Source organism: Ylistrum balloti, unplaced genomic scaffold, assembly GCF_031769215.1.
Source record: "Ylistrum balloti isolate Yb309-2 unplaced genomic scaffold, AGI_CSIRO_Ybal_v1 Utg370510, whole genome shotgun sequence".
In the NCBI taxonomy this organism is placed as follows: domain Eukaryota; kingdom Metazoa; phylum Mollusca; class Bivalvia; order Pectinida; family Pectinidae; genus Ylistrum; species Ylistrum balloti.
The window spans coordinates 844468-869446 of NW_026782329.1; the positions used below are offsets into that span (position 1 = coordinate 844468).

Sequence of the window (24979 nt, forward strand, 5' to 3'; positions counted from 1 at the left end):
GAACGCAAACAATGTGTTTCTACTTGTTATACATGTTGTTATGTAAGATGTAAATTGGTTAATTCGAAATATTGAGCAAGAATCATGTATATTTGCGTTTTCTTTCAGTTTAATGAAATACTTTGTTTAATCAGTTGTTTCTCAATATTACAGTCGTGTAACAATAACAAATACCGTCTTTAAAACACTGAGATGATGTCTACTTTCGATTTTCGTTTCACCACTTAAGTGTACTATTATTCATTATTGTCGATGTTAAATGCTTTTACAGACATAATAAAGGAGCTTACGAAAGCTGCATACGAGATCTCGTCATACTCAAACGTATCAAATGTATACGTTTAGAAACACTTCTAAGTATACCTCGAAAGAAGTGTTGCTCTAAACGACGTTCTAAATAGTTATTTTTATTGATACTTCGAAAAACTTCAGGCCCACCTCTATCCCCGACGTTTCTCTTGACATATTACGTTCAAGTAACGTCGAACAACAATACCTGATACTTAATGCTTTGTGTAATTAATACTTTTTAGTCATTTAAAACCTTTTTATTAACCTTCATTCATAATTTCCAAGTATAATGGGGTTATCTTTCAAACAAATAAAATGACCTCTGACCCCAGTCAGTTTAGTGATTTACATATGTGATGTGGCTATACAAAACATACAAGACCTTTGACCCCTACGTTAGATAGCTTTACACATGTGATGTACCGAATAAAATAACATACGAAAATGAAATGATCTCTGACTCCCGTCAGATTAGTTTGCTAGGTTGATGTTCCTTAAGCAGTGAAAGAAAAAGATCGAATTTCCTCAATTTGCATAAAACTTATGTATCTTTCGTACAACCTTCTGAAGCATGCGATTGATTATGCTTGTAACTTTGAAAATATAAATAATCTCCAAGCAAGAGAAGCGGTATGACAAAGTATCGAAAACTATGGTCTAATTTTTTATATATATTTCCTGCAGAACTTCGTGAATGTTAAATTCACGAGTGATCTTTTTACCACTGTTGCACTTTCCAACTCTGTAAGTTGTACTTAGAATTAACAAACCTAGTCACCTTTTCTTTATATTCATTCACTGTCTTTTCCTCTGATGAATCCAATCAACCAGAAATGCAATTAAAATTCTTTTGACGGCATTGTTTTAGGCCGTAAAATCTAATTATCATTTCTTTATATGAACAATGTCATTACGAACAAAGGTTTTAAAGGTTTCCACCAGTTTCTCTGAGTTCACCATTATCCTTCTCCAGATCGTTAATTTCCACTTCACAAGAGTCTATCTTTTTCTGGGTGTGGTCATCTATCTTAGCATTTTGCCTTTAACTGTTCTGTGATCGTTGGATCTGTTTGTCCAACTCAGGTTTTGATACGATATTGGAAAGCATCATACTATTTCCTCTAACCTTTCTTTTGTTGTTTTAGCAGTACATCAGCTGTTGCAACTTATAGTTGGTTTACCCATGACTTAAATGGTAGTAATGTAACAAGCGCAAAATGTAAAACCCAAGTCATTTAAACATTCAAACTCTACCACACAAGTATGTGTGTTCTAGACGTAAGCGCGTCGTTAACAGTTGTCACAAGTAAGGGCAAAATCCTTTGTTTGTTTTCCAATGTCTGAAAAAGCTATTTTGCTCTAGACATTTTGAGCCAATTTACATAAAACAAATCATTTTGGATGCTTTGGTCTTTAGGCTTCCAAACATATGCATATTTCCCTGAGCCCTAATTTGTTTGGCATACCAGCTCGTTTAGCTATTCAACCAACCCTTTGTCCGAGCTTTTCACTACCACTCTTGATTCGATCAGCTCAGAAATTTTGTTTCCCAAGAAGGAGAATTAAATGTATGTGGATTTTAAAGAATTCAAAAGGGCATTTTATCAACCTTCAACCTCCTCTGCTTGGAAAATTCTTTTATGAAAACAACATAATCAATTTTGAGCTGGAAGAACCCCTTCGATCTTATTTATGAACTATACTGAAGCGTATTTCGCAAAAAAAAAAAAAAAACAGTCCAAAGCAAAGATAAAATAAATGGATGATGAAATTATACAAAATGATCGAGTTCTTGTCAACATATTTTAATCGAGTTCGGCTGATTTTATATTCTCTTCCAAACGTCAAGATTTAATTAGTGCAAGAGGACAACAGCTTATAACCAAACTCACTACTTAGAGGTTAGAGGGATACAGATTAATAAAACAAATTGTGGGAAAGATTTAAGGTTGTCATAGTGATCCTATTGAGGAATATTATATTTTTATATGCAATATTAAGCTGTTTGATGATCGTCACATTTCCTGTTGGTTCGGTTGTTGTAAATATTTTTCTCATTTGGAATGTGACATTACTTTATTGAATTGATCCAGATTTTCATGGCGAATGTCGTCGATGAATTTGAGTTTGGATTTAAATTCTGTTATCAAATCAGATTAGTCTTTGTCATTTTCACATACATGGGGATGCCGTCCTGAAAGACCATAGCTCTCGATAGCACGCTAAACAACGTAAGCCAAGCCTTTCTTTCTCTTGCATTAATGATTTCAATTGATACAACATTGATTTCCTGTTGAATTGCGGTATTTAAAGCTTAATTTGACGATAAGTTTACGCCTTCTCTGGAACGTTATTCTGTGACGATAGATAATGAATAAATGTTAGCAAGCAGTCCAGACATTGAAGTGTTTTTATTTAGAGTAAATACATATGCACAAATAACACAAATAAAATATAAATAATAATGATATATTTCATCAGCACAATTCAAAATTTAAAATATTTTGTTTTCTACAAATTTGTCCACAGGCCAGAAGTCTGCAAGTTTGCAACTCTACGAGATGTATCATCCAGTTTCAGACTATAAGGTTTCTAGATGTTATCGACATATCATTCCCAGATTTAGCTCGACGCCTCATTTTGATCCAATGCACCACATTTGCCGTCGAAAAGATTATTGCTCCTGCAGTCGTGCAAATTCCTCCGAAATATATCACACCACTGGTAGTATCACTGGTATCTGTTATGTAACCTGCAGTTAAATATGGTATACACTTTTAAATGCACGCAACACGGCAGGTACAAAATGTGCATGTTTGATGCAAAAAGCAGTGCTATATCAGAAATAAAGATTAATTACTATTTATGGAACGAGATACGTCAACAGCCAATCAGTGACACAAGCAATGTGTTTGATATAAAGGCTTGGCTAGTCATCTCAGATATTACTGAACAGTGCACTATCTATTGCTTGTAATCACTAAAGCATTAAACTCATCCGATTGAATAAAAAAATTATATACTTAATATTAGATATACCTGAAATTATTGGACCAACACATGATCCAACTCCTTGGAAAAGCAGCAATATTCCTAGAGCGTTGACTAGGTTCTCTACGCCTACGATATCGACCATAATAACGGATTTTTGCGAAATTATGCATCCCGTCATAAATCCGTAGATTGAATAAAGCACGCACATTGTAGTGAACGTGGAAGTGGCAGCAGGAAGAATCAGGTATGTTATTCCAGTAGACACCATTAATACATTATACACAATGATTTTATATCGTCTAAAAAATCGCATGTCGTTAACCGCCCCATAAAATATTCGACCTATTCCGGCGAAAAAAACTGTTGCAGTAACTACATAGACAGAGTTATGTCCCTCGATGCCGACCTCTCTGGCGAGCAACGGAATAAATGCATATACTGATTGGTTTGAAACATAGAAAAGGGCAACTGCTATGATATATGACAAGAATCGATAATCTACCAATATGTTTTTAATGTTCGAGTGACTACAACATCTGTTTACAAAATGTGATTTGTTACAGCATTCTACATAGCCTTGCTCTCTTTTGAGTGACGGTTCTGGATTTGTTGTTTGCCGACTCTTCCTGAAAACGAATCAGACTGGCAATCATAATATCATATGTTTAATCTACTTCGTCTATTCAGGTAATGACAACCGTTATCATAATGTTATCAAAATTATACTTGTTAGTTCAACACTGCTGCTAACTTTATGCTAATAAAAACATTCATTAAAATTCGATGAAAACACTACATGTGCACTAAATACCACTGGGAGGTAATGCCGCATCACAGTCCACGGCTCATTCGTGTTAGTCTTTACATTTTGAAATCATGTTCATGTCCCGGATCGAAAGATAGGGGATATATTGTTTTTGTGCTGTTTGTTTGTCTGTTGTAAACTTTAACCTTGCCCATACCATAACTATTCCACCATAAGAGGTAGGGATTTTTTAGCTTTCGTGGATGTGTAAGGAAAGAAAAATATCCGATTCATTGGCGAAAAGAACTCTTTCCTTACGAAACAATAAAAAGTCAGATTGTCAACTGATAAATACATGTAACGATGCATTATGCAGTTAACTAAAATATATATATTGATAGGTATTGTCTCATTTTATTGGAAAAATCAGCATACTGCTGAGAGATAGATTTACTGAAGAAATCGATAATGAGGTACCTTTTGCAGTTTTGCTCGATCAGAAGAGGTCTGAAGAGGGATCCACATACAACGATATTTAAAACTAATCCTGATTGGATAAGGAATGCCCCAAAAAATCCATAAAACTCGAACAGAAACTCAATGGCAGCAGGAAAAAGAAAGGCTCCGAATGTCGACCCCGCTATACCATTGGCTAGTCCGCGTCTTTTGCTGAAGTACTGATTTACGATAATAACGGAAGGCGAGAAGACGAGGCACATACCGACACCTGAAATAGGAAAACGTTGATTTGTGTTAGCTTAGAGATCATTCTTCTTGTAAGATGCATCTCTGTGCATCGTTTACAGTATTCTTCAATTCTCAACATATGTGTGTGGACCATATCAATCTTTATTTGCAACAACAATGATTGACGAAGTCTTTTTTTTTTCGTTTTTCATATCTGCATTTTGAAGTATAACAGTTTAAGTTCAAAGCAAAAATTTGTTTTATTGGTGAAGCAATGTCTTTAAAAGTGTTTATTTGGTGTGCTTTTTGTTGAAATTGCAAGTTACCCTCTTGCGAATCTCCATGAAACCCGCCATGTCATCATATTATGAATGCCAACAGGACAAAAAATCGTGATGAGAATTAGTAGCTCATACTGACGAATTTAACATTAACGAGTTGGTTGCGGGATGAGAAGGTTCCAATACAATATAGAGCAAAATATTCTGCAGGAATGCCTAAATTCAGTCCCGATTTGGTCTGTTGCATTCTCGTGTGAAGTACATTTTTGTATAAACGATTCGGCTAACCCCATGTGGGGCAGATTGTTGGGGTCGAATGGAGCAATAATCCATTGTAATTCCCAGTCATTTAAATTGGATATTTCAGTCTGTTGAGCGATACAGGCACTTTGAAAATTCTTGCGCTTCTATTTGCGGTAATGAGACGATAACATACATTTTCTTTATAATAGGCGGCATTTAAATGCAGATATATATAAATACTTGTTACCGGTCAGCTTGTAATGATAATAATGAAATGTGTCTTTCGAAAGTTCCTTTTTTAACAATCTTCTGTGATGTTCACGTTGAGAATACATGTTTTTTGAACGAATGAGTGTCATGGTTTCTGTATTTATTAAGAGATCAGCGCTAGAATTTTTGAAAGTATTGGTATATATTTATCTCGGTAGCTAAAGTTGTATAAAAGTGTGCTTACCTCCCAGTAATGAAAAACTGACGAAGGAAAACACTAGATCATTGGCGAAAGCAGTCAAAGCGAAGCTCAATCCTAAAACTAAACCCCCAGCGATAGTAACGATGCGACATGAGAATCTGTTGATGAGGAAAGCCTAAAACTAAAAAACAACCCCCAGCGATAGTAACGATGCGTACATTGAATAATGTTTAATGCATTACATTAATTATCTAAAGAACAGTTGTATGTTTCACTGGTGTAATGAGGAAAGGAAAGCATTGGCACTGGTTGAAGGGACTCTCTTCATAAACAATGGGTCTGGCGTCCTGGATACAGAGCAGTGGTGGTATAGGAACATTGAAAATGCTTAAAACAACATGGTTATTATAAACAGATCGCATCTTTCATCGATCAGACATATTGCTCGGTACATTGAATAATGTTTAATGCATTACATTAATTATCTTAGTAAAGAACAGTTGTATGTTTCACTGGTGTAATTGTGGCGTAAAATAAAAGGAAAATATTTCATTTTCAGGTACCTCGTATAACGTCATTTATTGACTAAACTAGGACTTTGTCTTGACAAGAATAGGGTTTTTGTGAAAATGTGAATAGTTCGATATAAAATATTCCTGGATTTCACTGGTACCTAATACTGTCCGCAGCACACCTGGAAGTGTACACATCCAAAGGGTAAGAGCAGCTGATTGATGATACTTCTCTTCAAACTTCAGGTAGAAAAATCCAGAAGACGACTGTAAGCCAGCTAAAACAAAAAACGATTGTAAACCAGCTAAAACAGATTGCAAAAGCATTTTGCATCTTTTCAAATGCTATAAACATAATGAAATGTATACGTCACATCACAAACATCGTCGTCACGTCATTTTTTGTAAATAAAGTATGCAATGTCCTACTCTCGTGTTCGGTATGGAATGTGGCACTTACTTTTTCCCTCGTCATTTTAATATTCATTCTGGCAAGTATATAGATCATACAATTTCATGCCTCTTGATCATCACAAATTTCTTGTCATAATTAAGATCGAATTACTATCCTAGGTTCACATTTGAATTAATTCGTACTTACATAATATTACTCGGGTTATCAAACTACTACTGACAATAACCCATCCCCAGCCACCATCAGGGGGAGATAACGCACTCCTTCCTTTATCATCTAGCGATGCTTCGGAAGAGACACGATCCAGGTAGCCAACAGTGTCTTTATTTGTACTTGAATTTCCCGATATCGACATTCTGATACAGTATGAAAATAAATGCAAATTAATATGCATGCCTAAATATGATATTCTCTTTTTTCTATTCATTTAGTACTGATGTTTGATAAATGACTAATGAGTTTGTACTATGACAGGGCGTCCTTGTTTTATTTTTCTCAAAATCAGTATTTTTATATCGTGCCCGTTGATATCCGGAATAAGGTGTGTTGTATGTACTGGTAGCAATAACGGCTTGCCTAGTAGTTATTGTAATTCTCTCAGTCACTGATAAAGAATTAGGGAAATTTATAATTATCCAGACGACTTAAATATCAACTGAATGCATGCGTCCAACTAGGAGCATGAGTCATAACGTTAAGAATAACAGAAATTATCGGAAATTAGAGAAGAGAAGAAACAGTTATATACAATTTAGGGGTCTAAAAACCTGAGGGTTAGGGCAAGGTATGGAACTAGACTTTGATACGTTTGTTTCCATGGAGATGAAGTTATTCTCGTCTAATTTAGCCAAAAACATCTTCGAGGGAAATGGAACAATTTTGTTTAGTGAGAAGGTCATGCAACCACGGCGGGTTAAGAAGCATCATTCGAGGACGAATCATCCTTTCAGGAAAGGGAACCAGTTTCGTGTTAATGATGCGAATGGATCCACGATAGCCTTTAGGGTAGGGCATAGAATATCAAATATGTCAACTTCACGCAAAGTTATACAAATACTTAATGAATATTCGTTTTAAAAAAGTTTGAAGGTGAAAGCAACATGTGTATAAAAGATTAAAATGTCTCCTTGCCTGGGGGTATACTGAATCTTTAGGATAATTTACCTTTAGTTTGGGGGAACTCATTTCAGTCTACAAATCCAGCTGAGGTATATAGGCTCTGTAGCCTTTTGTAAGCCTACCTGGTCCTGAGAGCAAATATGATTTATGGCATGTTCGTAGCCCGTCCGTCCGTCAGCTTTTCTTTTATATTACTGCAAATCCTAAAGGACGAAGTGATTTTTTATGCTGGAAGTATCTATGGGAAAGGAATAACCGATATCATTTTTCTTCCGTTATAATAGCATTGGCACTGGTTGAAGGGACTCTCTTCATAAACAATGGGTCTGGCGTCCTGGATACAGAGCAGTGGTGGTATAGTATGAAACATTGAAGAATGCTTTATATTCCTTCTTCTGTTGGATAAATGTGTCATGCGGGAAGCTAGGAACTTTTTTACGTTGAGGTATTTGGACAAGTTAACCAAGAATATTATAAGTAAGGTCCGTCGGATTTTCAGGCATAATCTAGCGCACATGACATTATCTCAAACACAAATTCACAAGTGTTTGTTCTTTGTTTTTATATTTCGTCACGTCCCATGAACAACTATGGTGTTTTAAAGATTTTATGAAATGAGCGCTTGTGTTGAATGTGTGTTTTAGGAATCTGCTATATGCCCATGATTACCTGATGAGACTTAATATTGCTTCCAAACTGAAGTACATTGTATACTGAAGCAACCTAGCAGGATACCCTACCCAGTGATGTAATACTGGCAACGGCCAAACCAGTCATTACATCACCACAATGCTGAGTTTGGTAACTACCATTTTTAACACTTTATTACTTACATATCTGTCTTGGCGAGGGACAGAACGTTCCTCGGGCCGTGTTATGAGAGATGTTGGAAAAGGTAGTCGCTTAGATACAGACGTTAATACAAGATCCCAAACTTAAGCGCCCTGCTACACTGAAGTAAGTATATAGATCTATTAAAAAGAATAATAAAATAGAAACACGGTTCGCTCCGACAAGCTATCATTAACAAACACAAGTGAGCTTACCGTTACCAATGTGATTGAAAATGCGAGTAAGCAAACAGGACGATATCGAGCCATTCACCTATCTAGATATTGTTTTCGTTTACTTAATTGTGCAGTATCACAGTACAGCTAATGTGATGGTCATTTGTACAGCTATTTAAAAGGTGTTTTTTTTCGATTGCAAAAAAGTGAAAACTTTTATTGAAAACATTAAATTTACAATGTATATCATAAAATGGCATAAAATGTACCAAACATCTTACCTGTAGGTTTTTTCTTTCGTCAATTCTGAGACATGTCAAGTTCTGTGAAATAACACGGTCCGATGTCTATCGTACAACACGCACTTCTGATATGTAAACACACTTGTACTGCTGTTTTTTTTATATTGGGATGCAGTCGGTGAGTTGTATCCGTTGTGATAAGGGATTATGTTTATGGTGTGGAATTGTGTCTGTGTTAAGAAACAATGTTGAAAATGTTGAGGGATAATGTTTGATCATATAAGGATTATCACCACAGAAAATTGCATTAAGTACTGCCTTCAACGAGTTCAACAGGGATCAGTAAGGTATATATTCAGCTTTAACTGGGTATACAAATGATCGTTCATGCTAATGTGATATTGTTGATAAATGATACAACAAAAAACCCAAGATAATTCAACGAATTACAGTCCCCTATCTACGCACCGCCTAGCCGAGGTGAAGCCATACCCCATATACTAAGTTATCTAAATTTTCCTTTAATGAAGGTCAAATGATAAATCGTAGGTCAGATTGACCTACTTTTATTATGCAATGCATCGTCTCATCCATGTAAACCACTGTCTCTAGTATGAAGTTCCCATGATTAGCAGTGTAGGAAATTTGGCCTGGACAATCTTTTATTTTGTGTTGTTCAAAGATCAAATGAAAGTTCAAAGTGACCTACTTTTGATAACCAACATAACGTCTCTGGATGATATACCCAAATCCTCAGTGTTAAGCTCTGAGATTAGAAGTATTGATGAGGTCGCGGAAGTTTTTTTCGTTGGTTTATAGCAAATGTCAAAATGTAGGTCATAGTGGCCTGATTTTGATACGTGACACACAATTTCATCGAAATGAACTCTTATCCCAAGTGTAAAGTTCCCGCGATTAGTAGTGTAAGAGATTGAGACCCGACAAGTTTTGCCTTTGATGTAGGTCAAAGGTCAAACTTTAGGCCAGAGCGACCTTCAGATACGCCACACACCGTTCCCATGATCTGTAGTGTAGAAGATAGGGTCCGGGCAGGTTTTTTCTTTGGTACAGGGCAAAGGTGAAAATGTAGGTCAGAGTGACATTTTTTGACACTGTCACACCAAGGTGCACCCATTTTCGTGACCAGTTGTGTAGAAGATAGGGCACGGACAAGATAGCGGACGGACCGAAAGACGGATTGAAACAACACAAAGCTATAGTCCCCTGCGCTTCCCGCTGGGAAAGGAATAATAGCAGCAGTACCCACCATGTTGACCATGGGAGTGTAATGCAGTTTCAAGGACAGTTGCATCGTCATAGGAAGAATGGGAGATTTACACGTTGAAGTGTAACCATTGTTCATGAAAATAAGAGAGGAATTGTTTTTACCTATCCAGGAATTACTCTGCCTTAGAATTATGTAATTCTTGATGTCTTTAATAACCGAATTTTTTTCTAATAACTTATAAACGGGAATATTGATAATATTTTCATTTTCATCGGACAGCTCTTTATTTTTCAAACGAGCTCCAAACATTATGCGTTTTAAATCATGACTATACATGTTTTTTTCAGACTACTTTAACAGTAAAGGATGTTTAAGCATATTTTAATCTTGATAGAAATGCTTAAAATGTTAGGTACATGCAAGTTAAATGTGTTACAAGGCTCCGGAACCTAGTTATCTTAAGGTATGTTAATACTGCAGGTGTCTTTGAATTAAAACATCTCTGACCCACACAATCTGTAAATTATTTAGTCAAGACGTTGAATCAGATAACACACAATGACATTAGATCTCACAATTTTAAATGAATCTAATTTCACATCACGGATTGTCTTGTCAGCATTTTCGTATAACATTGAAAGCGCAGTGTCTTGCATTCTCACGAGACTTGAGTAAATTAAAAAAAATGTTGTCACATTTATTAAATACAAACTTGTGGTTGTTGTGTAACCTCTGTTTATCCAATATTCAACAATATTACACACATATATATGGCATAGGAAAAGAGGCATATATTAATTCCTTTCCGTTGAATGTCAAATTAATCCTAGGAATGAATTAACGTTTAACAATAAACACATGTGATGAATCGTCCATTTGTAACTACATAACTGTATATATTACCTGATAGTGTTAAGTATAAGTATGTGATGACGGAAAATAATTTTCAAAATAATTGAAAACTGAACATTATATATATATTCGTCATTTTCGGATTAGAGGCAGCAGTATTCAATCCAAAAAAATTTTTTTCAGAAACCATAATGTCTAATTGTGGTAACGTATTTTCCGACATGTATACTTTTAACTAACTCGCAGGTACACAAGGGACCGTACTCCATATTACCTATGTTTAAGTGCTGTTTAAGAATTACATTAAAAACTTAATAAAACCTTAGGAACATAGGAACAAGGCCTGTGTGTACGATAACACAGTCTAATTTACCACTCTGTCTAATGATATACTGTGTATATTAAAAACGATTGACGAAGGCTTGACCAACTGTGAACATTGGTATGAAATTACTGCGTCAGACTTAAATTGAAAACTGATTAATTGTCGGATATTAACAGTCTCCCTCACTATGACGCACATTGTGTCAATGTGTTATTCAGAAAGTAATATTTTGATACAAATACATTGTTTCCTATGGAGAGTTATGTCTGACGAGTGGCTTTAATCATCGCTAGCCTCCAGAAGACAGCATCTTAACGACAGCTAAAAAATAAATGATAAATGATAGATAAACTACCAGACTACTCTGAAATGTTTCCTTTATGTTGGTTATGTCAATAGAATAGAAGTTCTAATAACAAAACCAACAACAAGTGATTGGATGAACACGTCTTAATGTCACGGTATGATGTGGATATATATTGTGTCTGTAAAATTCACACAGACATAATTCCGTTGCACAAAAGCTGATGCATCTAGCTACGTGTATTTCAATATCATATTATATGAAATAAAGTATCTTTATTGTATAGCGTGAGTTTATTTTGTGTTTATTTGTGCCATCGTGGATTTATGGTTGAAATGAATCCCAAAATGACCAGTATATCCTGCGTAACCTACAAGTATAGAATGTCGACAACCCACGTTAGCAATCTGATAAATCATTCATCTGTGACCAGTATGACGGGACTGCAGATTTCTTCCTGTGCGTTCTCCAGCTGATGAGGGAGGTACGTCTCCTTCGTGTTTCCACCCACATACGGCTCGTTAAGCGCTAAGGGGACATAACCCATGGTATCCTGTAAAAATAGCCGACTCCTTATAACATGATCTTTGGCCTCATTGCTAAAATGCTGTTTTTTAAACAATAATAAATAATGATTTCTACTCTTTTCATTCCCATTAGAAAACTTCGTGGCGGTATAAAATCACAAACAACTGGATTCATGATTTTAAAAAATATTTTTTAATACTGTAAAAATAACAATCTGATTGAAAGTACAAGTCTTATACAAAATCTGAAACATTTTAAACATGCAACAAAATGACATGAAAACAATGCTTAAAACAGTTGGTAATACTCATTGTAAAAAGATGTTGATCTTGACTTACACAGTTCTACAGAATTATATGGTTATAGGCCTAGTCCAAAACATAATTATATGTGTTGTTGTATATATGATTATGGCAGTAAAAAATCCCATCACACAGCATAAAAGAACAAATTTCTAAATCTGTTATGTACTCCTGAAACATTTTTCAATACAAATGCTAATGCCCAGATACCCCTCTATTGACAATATACAAAACCTTCTGTTCATATACATTTAATACATGTATAATATTGAATATATGGAATGTATTGAATGTGATATGCTTAAAGTTACAATTATTTACCTCCACAGTGATCAATAACTCTTTAAATACGACCATGTAGTGAATATAACTATCTATTATTTTTGTGTATTACATAGTGTAATATAACTCATTATAACATTGCTTCAAATACTGAAATGATGTTACAGACTTACAGATTGCATTGTAATATTAAAATGCAGACCATAGATATTGAACAGAAATTACCTTTTCAATTTTGACTTGGAAATTTTCGTTTTTTACTTATTTTTGCAAGGAATTTTTTTTCCTTTTCTTCTTGATTTTTTTTATCAGTGAAGTTTTCAAGCTGTATCATAAATCTATAATTTGTATTAGTTTATCTTTAATGATTAATCAAGCAGTATACAGTTAAGCCTTGTTAATCCTGCTATTTAGTATTCAATTAGGTCAGTTCAATGTCTCAGAATTTAAGGGGAGAGATATTTTGTTTTATATAAGATTTTACATTTCCCTACCTCTATAAATAAACTGTCCCACTAGTCTTGGTAATTGACAATCTGCCTTCCTGTTCTTGCTAGAATAAATGATGAACCATCATGGCTTCACCAAAAATATTTTCCTAAAAATTTAGCCTGAGATTTGTAATGCCCACTAACTCTGTACAATGCCATACTGTTGAAAACAGGGTTTGATTCCCAGAACGGACGTGAAAAGGTAAGGAGTCACCTGCCCGACCATGTGGGTTTTCCCTGGGCACGCCTATTTCCTCCCACAATAAGACCCCTAAAAATGCTTACATCTGGGCCAACAAGAGTGATTAGTATAAGCTGAAATAACTTGTTTGGCAAATTTGGTAAAATTAATCAAGTTTATATCATATTTTACAATAATCAGCCAGTTTTAGACTTTTTCTTCAGAAAACTGTTTCAATAATTCAGCCATATCCAAACAGTAATTATACATTTCAGAAGGCTGAGTTTCTAGACTGGCAATCTCAGTGATGATCCAATGTCACAACTCAGGGTGGTTTGTGTTACTCATGAAGCTGAAATAACAGACCATGCTGTGCTGTCATAGTTTTATCAATTTTATCAAAAGACATTAATTTTTTATCAAAACTTTTTCTGTATAAAATTGTTCAACTTTACTGTCCACAGATCTTCAACACAGGTGTACACCTGGTCCCTTGCCATGGGCACCTGTAACAAAACATGTATAAGAGTTTATGTTTTTTATCCATACTTATATAATCAAAATGTAATGGGTTGATCAGTATATATTGTTGAAATTATCATTTACTTACAATGTATCATTTTCTTACACTGTATCATTTTCTTACAATGTATCATTTACATACAATGTATCATTTACTTACAAATTTTTTCAGAAGATCCCTATAATTGCCTTAATTTCACATTTTAAAAAAATTTGACAAAGAAAACAAAAACAAAACAATTTAATCATTGTTATGACTTGTTGTATTTACACGTAATCTTACCCAACATGCTACTAAGGAATGAAGCGTATGTTGCACTTCCTGTAACAGCCCCAACTTTAGCAGGATTCCTACGGACAGTTTTGACATGAAAAGCCGTGTCATTGTCCATGTTTCCTGGACCCCACACCTCCACTTCTACTATGTGCCAGTCTGTAAGACTGAAGAAGCAAAACAGAATTATGAGTGAACCTCCCTGTCACTAGAAATTTAATTACAAGGGAGAAAACAAGACATACATGTACATGTAAGGCCTTGAATTGTAAGTAAACAGTAATGTTATATACATAGAGATTCAATGATCCCTAAAAAAAGGCATACTTCTCAATAACATTTTGTTTAAAGAGAAAAAATGCAAATATGAAGCAAAAGGTAAAAATAGGTGTCATGTTCTTCCGATAATGAGAGGCAGGTAAATCTAATGTTGCTTAATTGTAAACGGATAATGAATTAAATCAATAGCAATTGTATTATCATTAGTATCAAGAATTGCACAAAATCTGAAAAAGTCAAATTCACTGCAGAGATAAACGTGAGTTCCTCTCTTGGTGTCAACATCACAATCTACATCATATTTAAGCTGACATATCCCAGCCATTACCAGTAACGTCAGAACGAGAATCTGTGTCATAGATAAGACTTAGTTTAGCTGTTCTGATAAGCTTCATCAACAGATGAAAATACAATTTGAAAACTGTCTAACCTGAGGAAACCCTGAGATACACTATTTACGGTGATCACTTGTTACTGTCTAACCTGAAGAAATCCTGAGATACACTATTTACAGTGATCACTTGTTACTGTCTAACCTGAGGAAACCCTGAGATACACTGTGATCACTTGTTACTGTCTAACTTGAGGACACCCTGAGATACACTGTGATCACTTGTTACTGTCTAACTTGAGGAAACCCTGAGATACACTATTTACAGTGATCACTTGTTACTGTCTAACCTGAGGAAACCCTGAGATACACTATTTACAGTGATCACTTGTTACTGTCTAACCTGAGGAAACCCTGAGATACACTGTGATCACTTGTTACTGTCTAACCTGAGGAAACCCTGAGATACACTATTTACAGTGATCACTTGTTACTGTCTAACCTGAGGAAACCCTGAGATACACTATTTACAGTGATCACTTGTTACTGTCTAACCTGAGGAAACCCTGAAATACACTGTGATCACTTGTTACTGTCTAACCTGAGGAAACCCTGAGATACACTGTCTATGAGGAAACCCTGAGATACAGTGATCACTTGTTACTGTCTAACTGTCCTGAGGAAACCCTGAGATACACTATTTACAGTGATCACTTGTTACTGTCTAACCTGAGGAAACCCTGAGATACACTATTTACAGTGATCACTTGTTACTGTCTAACCTGAGGAAACCCTGAGATACACTATTTACAGTGATCACTTGTTACTGTCTAACCTGAGGAAACCCTGAGATACACTATTTACAGTGATCACTTGTTACTGTCTTACCTGAGGAAACCCTGAAATACACTGTGATCACTTGTTACTGTCTAACCTGAGGAAACCCTGAGATACACTGTGATCACTTGTTACTGTCTAACCTGAGGAAACCCTGAGATACACTATTTACAGTGATACACTTGTTACTTGTTACTGTCTACCTGAGGAAACCCTGAGATACACTGTGATCACTTGTTACTGTCTAACCTGAGGAAACCCTGATACACTATTTACAGTGATCATACTGTCACTGAGGAAACCCTTTACAGTGATCACTTGTTACTGTCTAACCTGAGGAAACCCTGAGATACACTATTTACAGTGATCACTTGTTACTGTCTAACCTGAGGAAACCCTGAGATACACTGCGATCACTTGTTACTGTCTAACCTGAGGAAACCCTGAGATACACTATTTACAGTGATCACTTGTTACTGTTGAGGAAACCCTGATACACTATTTACAGTGATCACTTGTTACTGTCTGAGGAAACCCTGAGGAAACCCTGAGATACACTGCGATCACTTGTTACTGTCTAACCTGAGGAAACCCTGAGATACACTATTTACAGTGATCACTTGTTACTGTCTAACCTGAGGAAACCCTGATCACTTGTTACTGTCTAACACTGTCTAACCTGAGGAAATTTACAGTGATCACTTGTTACTGTCTAACCTGAGGAAACCCTGAGATACACTGTGATCACTTGTTACTGTCTAACCTGAGGAAACCCTGAGATACACTGTGATCACTTGTTACTGTCTAACCTGAGGAAACCCTGAGATACACTATTTACAGTGATCACTTGTTACTGTCTAACCTGAGGAAACCCTGAGATACACTATTTACAGTGATCACTTGTTACTGTCTAACCTGAGGAAACCCTGAGATACACTGCGATCACTTGTTACTGTCTAACCTGAGGAAACCCTGAGATACACTATTTACAGTGATCACTTGTTACTGTCTAACCTGAGGAAACCCTGAGATACACTGTGATCACTTGTTACTGTCTAACCTGAGGAAACCCTGAGATACACTGCGATCACTTGTTACTGTCTAACCTGAGGAAACCCTGAGATACACTATTTACAGTGATCACTTGTTACTGTCTAACCTGAGGAAACCCTGAGATACAATACACTGTTACTGTCTAACCTGAGGAAACCCTGAAATACACTGTGATCACTTGTTACTGTCTAACCTGAGGAAACCCTGAGATACACTGCGATCACTTGTTACTGTCTAACTTAAGGAAACCCTGAGATACACTATTTACAGTGATCACTTGTTACTGTCTAACCTGAGGAAACCCTGAAATACACTGTGATCACTTGTTACTGTCTAACCTGAGGAAACCCTGAGATACACTATTTACAGTGATCACTTGTTACTGTCTTACCTGAGGAAACCCTGAAATACACTGCGATCACTTGTTACAGTCCAACCCGAGGAAACCCTAAAATACACTATTAACAGTGATCACTTGTTACTGTCTAACCTGAGGAAACCCTGAAATACACTGTGATCACTTGTTACTGTCTAACCTGAGGAAACCCTGAGATACAATATTTACAGTGATCACTTGTTACTGTCTTACCTGAGGAAACCCTGAAATACACTGTGATCACTTGTTACTGTCTAACCTGAGGAAACCCTGAGATACACTGCGATCACTTGTTACTGTCTAACCTGAGGAAACCCTGAAATACACTGCGATCACTTGTTACTGTCTAACCTGAGGAAACCCTGAGATATTACAGTGATCACTTGTTACTGTCTTAGCTATATAATCCTTTATGAAATAACTGGAAGGTTGAATGATAAACTGATGCAACAAGCTATAATCACACCAATTCAAAATTATGTTTTTCTTGAAATGTCAGTTAATATATCGTTTGAAATTATCATGCATATTGATAATGATAAAACTAAAGAAGTATGTAGCCAGGCACTTATCATACTTCAGCACTTTTGTGTTTCCCTAATGTAACATGTCTTACTACTCTATGTTCTTATAAAATGTATTGGTATGAAAGTCTTGTAGAGTGTTGCCTACCTTGGATCTGACACCAGGCACCCAGTGACTTTGTCAAACCCCAAATTGTGTGCTGCTGCTGCGGCGGCAGCCATGGTGTTGACATTATTAGGAGCCAGAGGACATAACCCTCGTACACTACCTTCAACATAATTGACATTCTCTTGAGTCATGGGAATACTGAACCATCAGTAACCTTTTCTAAATCATGCAATATAACACACAAAATAACCCAACTGTCTGTTAGCTACCTAAAGAAAGACTGGAAGAAAGGAGTTACTCCCCCTGTCTGCTATCACTACAAAACTGTAGGTGTGAATGAGGTGGTAATTAAGTGCCTCGAGTTCTGTTAATCACTTCCTCAACCTTCTTAATCCTGATGCATTCACAGTCCCTCCCAATGAAGTTAACCTCTCTCTAGTCAATTACAAGACCAAATATGTTTCTACATTTCCATAAGGGAGATTAGGTGCATATGCTACAAATATTTAAACTCAGAATGCAAAATTATCAGTGAAATTGATGAATGCTCCCAGTATTATTTTATTGGGCACAAAATTTTAAAGGAGTTGCTGGCCCGACATTGAAACACTGCACATTGTCTTCACATGATCAATATATACACAAAGTTTCATTTTCCTGCTTTCACTGCAAGTAAAATTATGCTCTGGACAAAATATTTTTAACAAAGGGCAATAACTCTGGGCCCTTAATTTGGTACTTTGAACATCTCCTTAGTATGACAATTGTATACACCAAGTGTCTTTATCCTTGCTTAATTAACTGTGGGCAAAATTATTTTACGAACACGAAAGAAAAGTTGGAAAAATGGATGGAGGAACGAAAGGGCAAGGCAGCAACTATATGATCCTGATCCTCAACAAAATTTCCGGGAGCAAAACAAGCAATTATATACTTACTTTTCAAAAACTAATGCCTTAGGTGAATTGGCTCCTTCTGGTGAACTAAATTGGATTTTGAAATTAGAAAGAATCTATTTAAAAATTTACTAATAAATTTGGAGTCTCCACCCTAAATATTAAGGGTGTGCAGGTATGCATGATTTTCTTGGTTGGTAAGGTCTCATTTGTCCATCTATAAACTTCCGTAATTCCAAATGTGATTTTCTTCTTTTTAATCTTGTACATGATTTTCTCTGAACATGTGTTTTAGATTAACTTTGACTAGCGAACTTTGACACAACCTCTACTCCACTGACTAGTCTGCTTATGTCTCCTTTTATTTGTTCTAATTCTTTGTGCATAAAATTCCTGACACACTACAAGGGCAATAACAGAAGGGAAGTAGCTCTTAGTTGACACTGAAACAGTTGTTCTGGATTAAGAAATGGTATGTTTTTCCATCGTATTGGCTGAATTATAGGAAAACAATCTTTAAATATATTGAATTACTCAATAAATTAGCATTTTAGTGCCACAATCATGCTTTTCATTTCTGCGTGACAAACTGGGAAATTCTCAATTCTCCTGGGGTTATGATAACTATCGTTCTGTAGACTTGGAACACTTCATGGCAACAGTTAAGCTTATGTGACACCTTGTGTATAAGACTAGAACATAAGTTTGATCCTTTGATTTACATCAAACAAATTTCAAAGCTGCATAAATAATGGTATTGGTGTTTCTCTTGTGTAGTCTACAAAAGAGCGTATCACATTGGTCACTTTTTTTTCTACTGAAACCTGCTTTAGACCAATCAAACGACGGGAAACGAAAAAAAATTAGATTCACCGTAATGCTAGCATGAATGGCAGATGATTAAAACATTCGAAATTTATTTTATTTTTTTGTTGTTTTTATCTCCAAACTATCATGTAAGACCGACGACTTTTACATATAACTATATGAAGGGAGGTAATCCAATATGACGGAATGATAACCCCAGGAATGGCATGTACCTGCGTATAGTGCGCACCCCCTTTTTGACACAACAGTTTCAGCTTAAAAAAGTGCGCACTATACACGAATATTTACGGTACTTTTTCAGCAAATTTTTCAGGGGTGCAGAGATTGTAACCCCTAAAGTATGGAGGATGAACTGGAGGTGTATTGATACTTTCCTTACAGTAAGTTCACAGATTCTTAAAAACAGCAAAACATGTATCAAAACAAAGATATTAATATTTTTATCTGGCAAGAGGCACATGTCTGATAATAAGCCCACCCAGATTTATTATCCATTCTACATAACAACTAATGATAAACAAAATATCATTTTCCAATTATTATCCCCTTTTCCCTCTAATTAAGATTTAGAAGGGTTGTATGCTGGTCCCTGGATTTCATTACTGCAGGATAAACACTATACCTCACTGTGATGAGACAATGTAATTAACCTATAAATAGGTCTCGGAGAATTGTTAACACCTTGATACAGGACAACTGCATTGTCCAACACCTGTTCATTTGTGATCTTCAAATCCCCATTAAGCTTGAAACTGCTTGGATGCTTTTTCATTGTCACTTTCAGTGCCTGAAAGAAATTGCACGTGACTAAACAATATTGTTACAGAGTAGCTGAAACTGTGGATAGGAAGTGGGGGAAGTTAGTAGAGAGCCAACTCCCATGACAGTAAATGGGTGATCAAGTAAATTAATAAGAAACAGAGGTATAAAGTAAACAAATATATATATATTCAACATGTTTCATCAGGTACAAGTATAGGAGAATGAAAAATATAGTGATGTTCTAATTTAAGATAAATTAGGTATTTTCTTAAAAACAAAAAACAAAGATATTTTTTCTGAAATGTTGATCCTTCAGTATACAATAGTAATATCTGAGTACAGCATCAGTTGATAAAATATTCTGTAGTGTGTGTACCTGTAATGTTCCTCGATCTGCCATCTTCTTGATATCATCCCCACCCCAAAATGCTCCTGTCGGAATGTATAGACCATGGCAGCTGGAAGCATTCCTCAATTCTGTCTCCAAAGTAGCATCACTAAGAGCTGTAGGGGAGCCAATCTGATCATAAAAGAAAAATCTTAGGACACAGCTTTTGTAAAAATTACTTTTTCTTTTATATAAATGGTCAACAGCTTAATAATATAGTACTAATACTCTTTTCTAATCCTTCACAAATCTGTTTTCTTTGTAACCAAGGACTTACAATGACTACTTTTCTGTGTGGGGTTATTTTGGTTTTTTGGGGGGGAGGTTTGGGGGGTATGGGGGGTGTTTACCTTTGCAGGACATAACAACTGGTAAATGCTGGCTGGTAATATACAATTGTTTTCAATTGTTTCAATACAATTCTATTTGTAAAGGACATAAAACTGATGGTTTCAAAACAACGTATCTGTAAGTTAATAATGATTTTGTATGTTCTGCCTAAGGTCTACATGATATGTAAGCATATGAGACGGAGCCTAGACTATCCATTCTCGTTCCCTCTCAGCTGTCAAGCTTACCACTCTACAATACTGACAGAGCGAAATGAAGAGCGTTAAGTTTGCTGAATCAGAGACTGGCCGGGCATAATATGTGAAGTCACACAATATTTAGCTTTCCTAATGAACCAACCACATGAGACCAAACCATATATATATGTAACATCTAATAACAGAATACAGATGCACTGATATATCAAATTAAACCATATATCTGTAACAATACACTCAATAAGTCTGATTCCTTTGTTACACGTTCAACTGACAAGGTGAAATAAGCTTTTGATTTCAACAAGAGATGTTTTGAGGATTGACTGGGAAAGAGAGACAAAACCTTACATAGTGACCTTTAAGTCTTCAAGGATTTCTTTTATTTCTGCCTCTGATTGCAAAATTTATAGACCAATAAGGACATTTCACTAGATATAACAAAAAATACTGCAATATTTCAAAATTTATATTTTCCCTGTATTATCAATCTAACACCTCGATATTACAATGTCAATAAAATGAAAATTTATTTTTTGGTTAGCAGCAAAAATTTAAGGAAACATCGTTATCTAGCAAAATCATATAAAAGGAGTCAATACATGATTCAAGCTTGTACTCCTATCCCAAATCTGATGTACTTTGATGTAATATTGTTAAATAGTTGAATGAAAATATTGTTTAAACTTAACTAATACATTCCTTTTGAACATTCTTGAAAATCTCATCTAGTGGATAGTACACATATTACAATATTCAAAAAAGACTTACATGTAGAATTGGACTATGTTTCACTATGAAATAATAAAAGTGTTAGAAATATTGTTACCATATAGTCTGCTGTTGCCAGGAACCTAGCTCCCCATTGCTTGGTAATGTTAGGATGGGCAACTTCTACAATCAAATCTGCTTTCCTGAAAAATAAATGGATACTTTAATGTTCCACATTACTGTCATAAAAGTGTAGTTTACTTAAATAATATGGAACAAACAGAAAGAACGCAAGGATCTATATATCAACACCACAGGATCTTGAATCTTCTAAGGTAAGCTTTTTACTATAATGGGCAAGCAGATACAAGGACCCATGCAAGTGAGCTGCTACCTCATTCACTCAATGTAAGGAGAATGACCATGTGAAGCAGTGGTAATAAGAGGTAACACGCTCTCCTTTCAACAAGATGTCTGGGGTTTGTTTCTCAGAATGGGGTCACCTGCCCAACGGTGTGGGCTTTCCATGGGTACCCCAGTTTCCTTCCACAGTATGACCCCTCGTACACTTCCATCAAGGCCAACAAGTGTGATTAATGTAAGTTGGAAAAACTTGTTTTGTAATTGTTGTAAAATAAAATTTATTTGTTTATTTATTTGAACCTGCAGTGGCACCAACCTAATACATATGTTTGTAGAATGAAATATGAAAAACAATTAATAAAAGTTCATTGTTAATTTTGCTTAACTATTTATGCTGCTTCTGTAGAAATGTTTACCTTGAAGCAAAATCTGAAAGATTTTCCAGAACTGCTTCCCTGTTTTGAAGGTCATCTAAGGCTGACACAGTTCTATTCCAAACAAAAGCTAGCTCTAGCGAGGCATGTTCCTCAATCTGCTGTACCAAATATTGACCTGAAAGAAAACCAGCATATCACAAGAGAGCTACGAAGTGGATAATAATGATAATGTGACCTCTGAAATGTATACATTTCTATCAGTAATTAAATGCATTATATATCAACAATCAAACAAGATCTCAGAAAGGTCTTGGTTTGATGTACCATAAGTTTGATCAGACAATCTTTTCTGTTATCAATCACTTCAACATGTTTGATACCGTTTCATTATTGTCAATGTTTTCCTCATTAGGGAATGTGAAATTGCTTACCAGGCAAGACTAAGATTTACATAGCACCTATAATCACTGAAGATGCTTACTTTCCAACATGCCCCATTAGCCCACTTACATTTTAAAAGGCATCAATCATAGTGAACATAACTGATAGATATTATCAGTGCTGGGTTAGCAAATTTCATAATAAAATATTAATTCTAGACAGTAATTTCATGTTGTAGTGCAAACAGGACCAATAACAAACATACGTCAAATTTAAAGATCGTTATTTACCACAGGTGGTACTTTAAACATAACAATGATGAATTAAAGTGCAAAAGACATAATATTATAAGACTTTGAGGCCCAAGTGCTTTAATAGTCACCTGACTTACAATGCTGTTGTTGTTCTTCCAACATGTCATAGAAATACAACTTGAACTACATTGCAAATTTGATTTAATTGAAAAGTAATGAACGAAGGCTCCATTGTTTTAATACCTTGTTCTTATCTAACATGACATTGCTTAATTGGATTGACCAAGTTTTACATGACTGGTGTCATTAATGAAACACAAGATGCTTACTTTCCATAAAACCTGGTCTTATTCTCTTTGTATTTTTTTAGGAGTCTCCATGTATATCTTTCTTTTGTTCATATTTTGTCCTAGTTTTACTGAATTTGGGTTTGGATTATGATTATGTTGACATGATGTTGGTATTTTCTTCTAGTTTTTTGGGAAATGGTGATAAAAAAATCTAACCTGTATGCTTATCTGTTTAAGAATGGTATACAAACAATTAGAGAAAGTATTGTACTTTTTGAAAACTTTTGACTATTAACATCAGGTAGATTTGCGAAATGCTTCTCTAACTTTCATATGTGGAATTCCCTCTACTAGACTACAGCTTTAGTTACCCATCTCTCCGCCAGAGTTCGCTCCGATGAGAAGCCGGAGCGCGGCCCTGGTGGAGAGTAACATAACTACGGTCAGGAACCAGTCTGCACGTGTCAGTTCTGTGCGATGCGTACAATATTGGACAATTTTTCTCAGTAGGCCTACTTGGTATTGCAACTTACCCACATTACCATACCCCACTACTCCAACACGCATCTCTTCTGTATTTCTGACAAGATTGTCCCTACTCCTGTCTCGCTCACCAAGCCGCTTGACTACTTTGTAAGGTAACCGTTACGGTCAACAAGGGTCTGGTTGATCAGAAGGGGTTTCTAATAAACAAAAACGAAATAATATATTTTCCGGGTCACAGTTACATTCAGCTCATACACGTCTGTGTCTTTATTATGACCCAATCAAGGATTCACATCGGGCCATAAACATGAACACATACAATTAGCTTGCAAACACCATTACTGTATTACTTGTATAACGAGTTATTGGGACGCGTGGTATTACATCGTGACCTAAGTCATAACGATATTTCAGCATTTAAATCACAGTGGCAGTTTGTATACGCACAGCTTATATATAGCAGGGACGTATAATACATTGTACAATTTATTATACGTCCCATATTTATAGACACATAAAGACATTATATGAACACTGATATCAAGGAGTGCTGATTTTGGTGTATACATATTATACGATAAGGTCACACATCACCCTATCCCCATACAGACTTAAATTACATAAATTGCATTTAACGTAATTATCCTAAATCGCCAACACCTTAAAATTAAGACAGGTTTGATAACATGGACGGCACGACTTCCCAACTAACTGACAGGTGGATTTGGTTGTTTTTCATAATCATAATGGTCCTGTCGTACCACAAGAGACAAACGTATCGTGGGGTTATCAATATAAGACATACTAATCAAATAATATAAAGGCCCGGCGTTAACATTTAACCATTTACCAAAGATTACAATCTACAATCTCGACAGGCACATTTTATAACAAATTTATAACTAAATGCAGTTTAGCTTCTCTGTTTCAATAAGTATGATGATAAATTATT

At 35.6% G+C, this 24979-nt stretch overlaps 2 protein-coding genes across 3 annotated transcripts; both read right to left on the reverse strand.

Annotated features, from left to right (window-relative positions):
• Nucleotides 1–2867: 2867 nt before the first annotated feature.
• LOC132555679 (monocarboxylate transporter 9-like) lies at nt 2868–6935 on the reverse strand. The gene is made up of 5 exons (XM_060220033.1): nt 6767–6935; nt 6327–6443; nt 4508–4757; nt 3331–3911; nt 2868–3043 (listed from the first exon to the last, which is right to left on the reverse strand). The coding sequence occupies exons 1-5, from the start codon at nt 6933–6935 to the stop codon at nt 2868–2870; spliced, it is 1293 nt and encodes a 430-aa protein (XP_060076016.1).
• A 5426-nt stretch (nt 6936–12361) lies between these two features.
• Nucleotides 12362–24136, reverse strand: LOC132555658 (aspartate dehydrogenase domain-containing protein-like). 2 transcript variants are annotated; one of them, XM_060220009.1, is made up of 8 exons: nt 24075–24136; nt 22656–22791; nt 21995–22079; nt 20609–20752; nt 20152–20257; nt 17786–17906; nt 14247–14404; nt 12362–13947 (listed from the first exon to the last, which is right to left on the reverse strand). In XM_060220009.1, exons 1-8 carry the CDS (start codon nt 24106–24108, stop codon nt 13910–13912), a joined length of 822 nt encoding a protein of 273 aa, XP_060075992.1. In that variant the 5' UTR covers nt 24109–24136; the 3' UTR covers nt 12362–13909. The 2 variants fall into 2 exon arrangements, with proteins under 2 accessions (XP_060075992.1, XP_060075993.1); XM_060220010.1 differs by lacking the exon at nt 12362–13947 and having other exon boundaries at nt 14301–14404; nt 20093–20257.
• Between the last annotated feature and the right edge of the window lie 843 nt (nt 24137–24979).

Bases quoted from the DNA above. Each gene is read 5' to 3' on its own strand.
- LOC132555679 (XM_060220033.1), bottom strand. From the start codon at position 6,935: ATGTCGATATCGGGAAATTCAAGTACAAATAAAGACACTGTTGGCTAC. The intron at 6,444-6,766 runs GTAAGTACGAAT...TTTTTGTTTTAG, and splicing joins GATAACCCGAGTAATATTAT to CTGGCTTACAGTCGTCTTCT. The intron at 3,044-3,330 runs GTATATCTAATA...ATTTAACTGCAG, and splicing joins TGTTGGTCCAATAATTTCAG to GTTACATAACAGATACCAGT.
- LOC132555658 (XM_060220009.1), bottom strand. From the start codon at position 24,108: ATGCGTGTTGGAGTAGTGGGGTATGGTAATGTGG. The intron at 22,080-22,655 runs GTAAACATTTCT...TTTATTTTTCAG, and splicing joins CTTTCAGATTTTGCTTCAAG to GAAAGCAGATTTGATTGTAG. The intron at 17,907-20,151 runs GTGTTAACAATT...ATTATGTTGAAG, and splicing joins TGCAGTTGTCCTGTATCAAG to GTAGTGTACGAGGGTTATGT.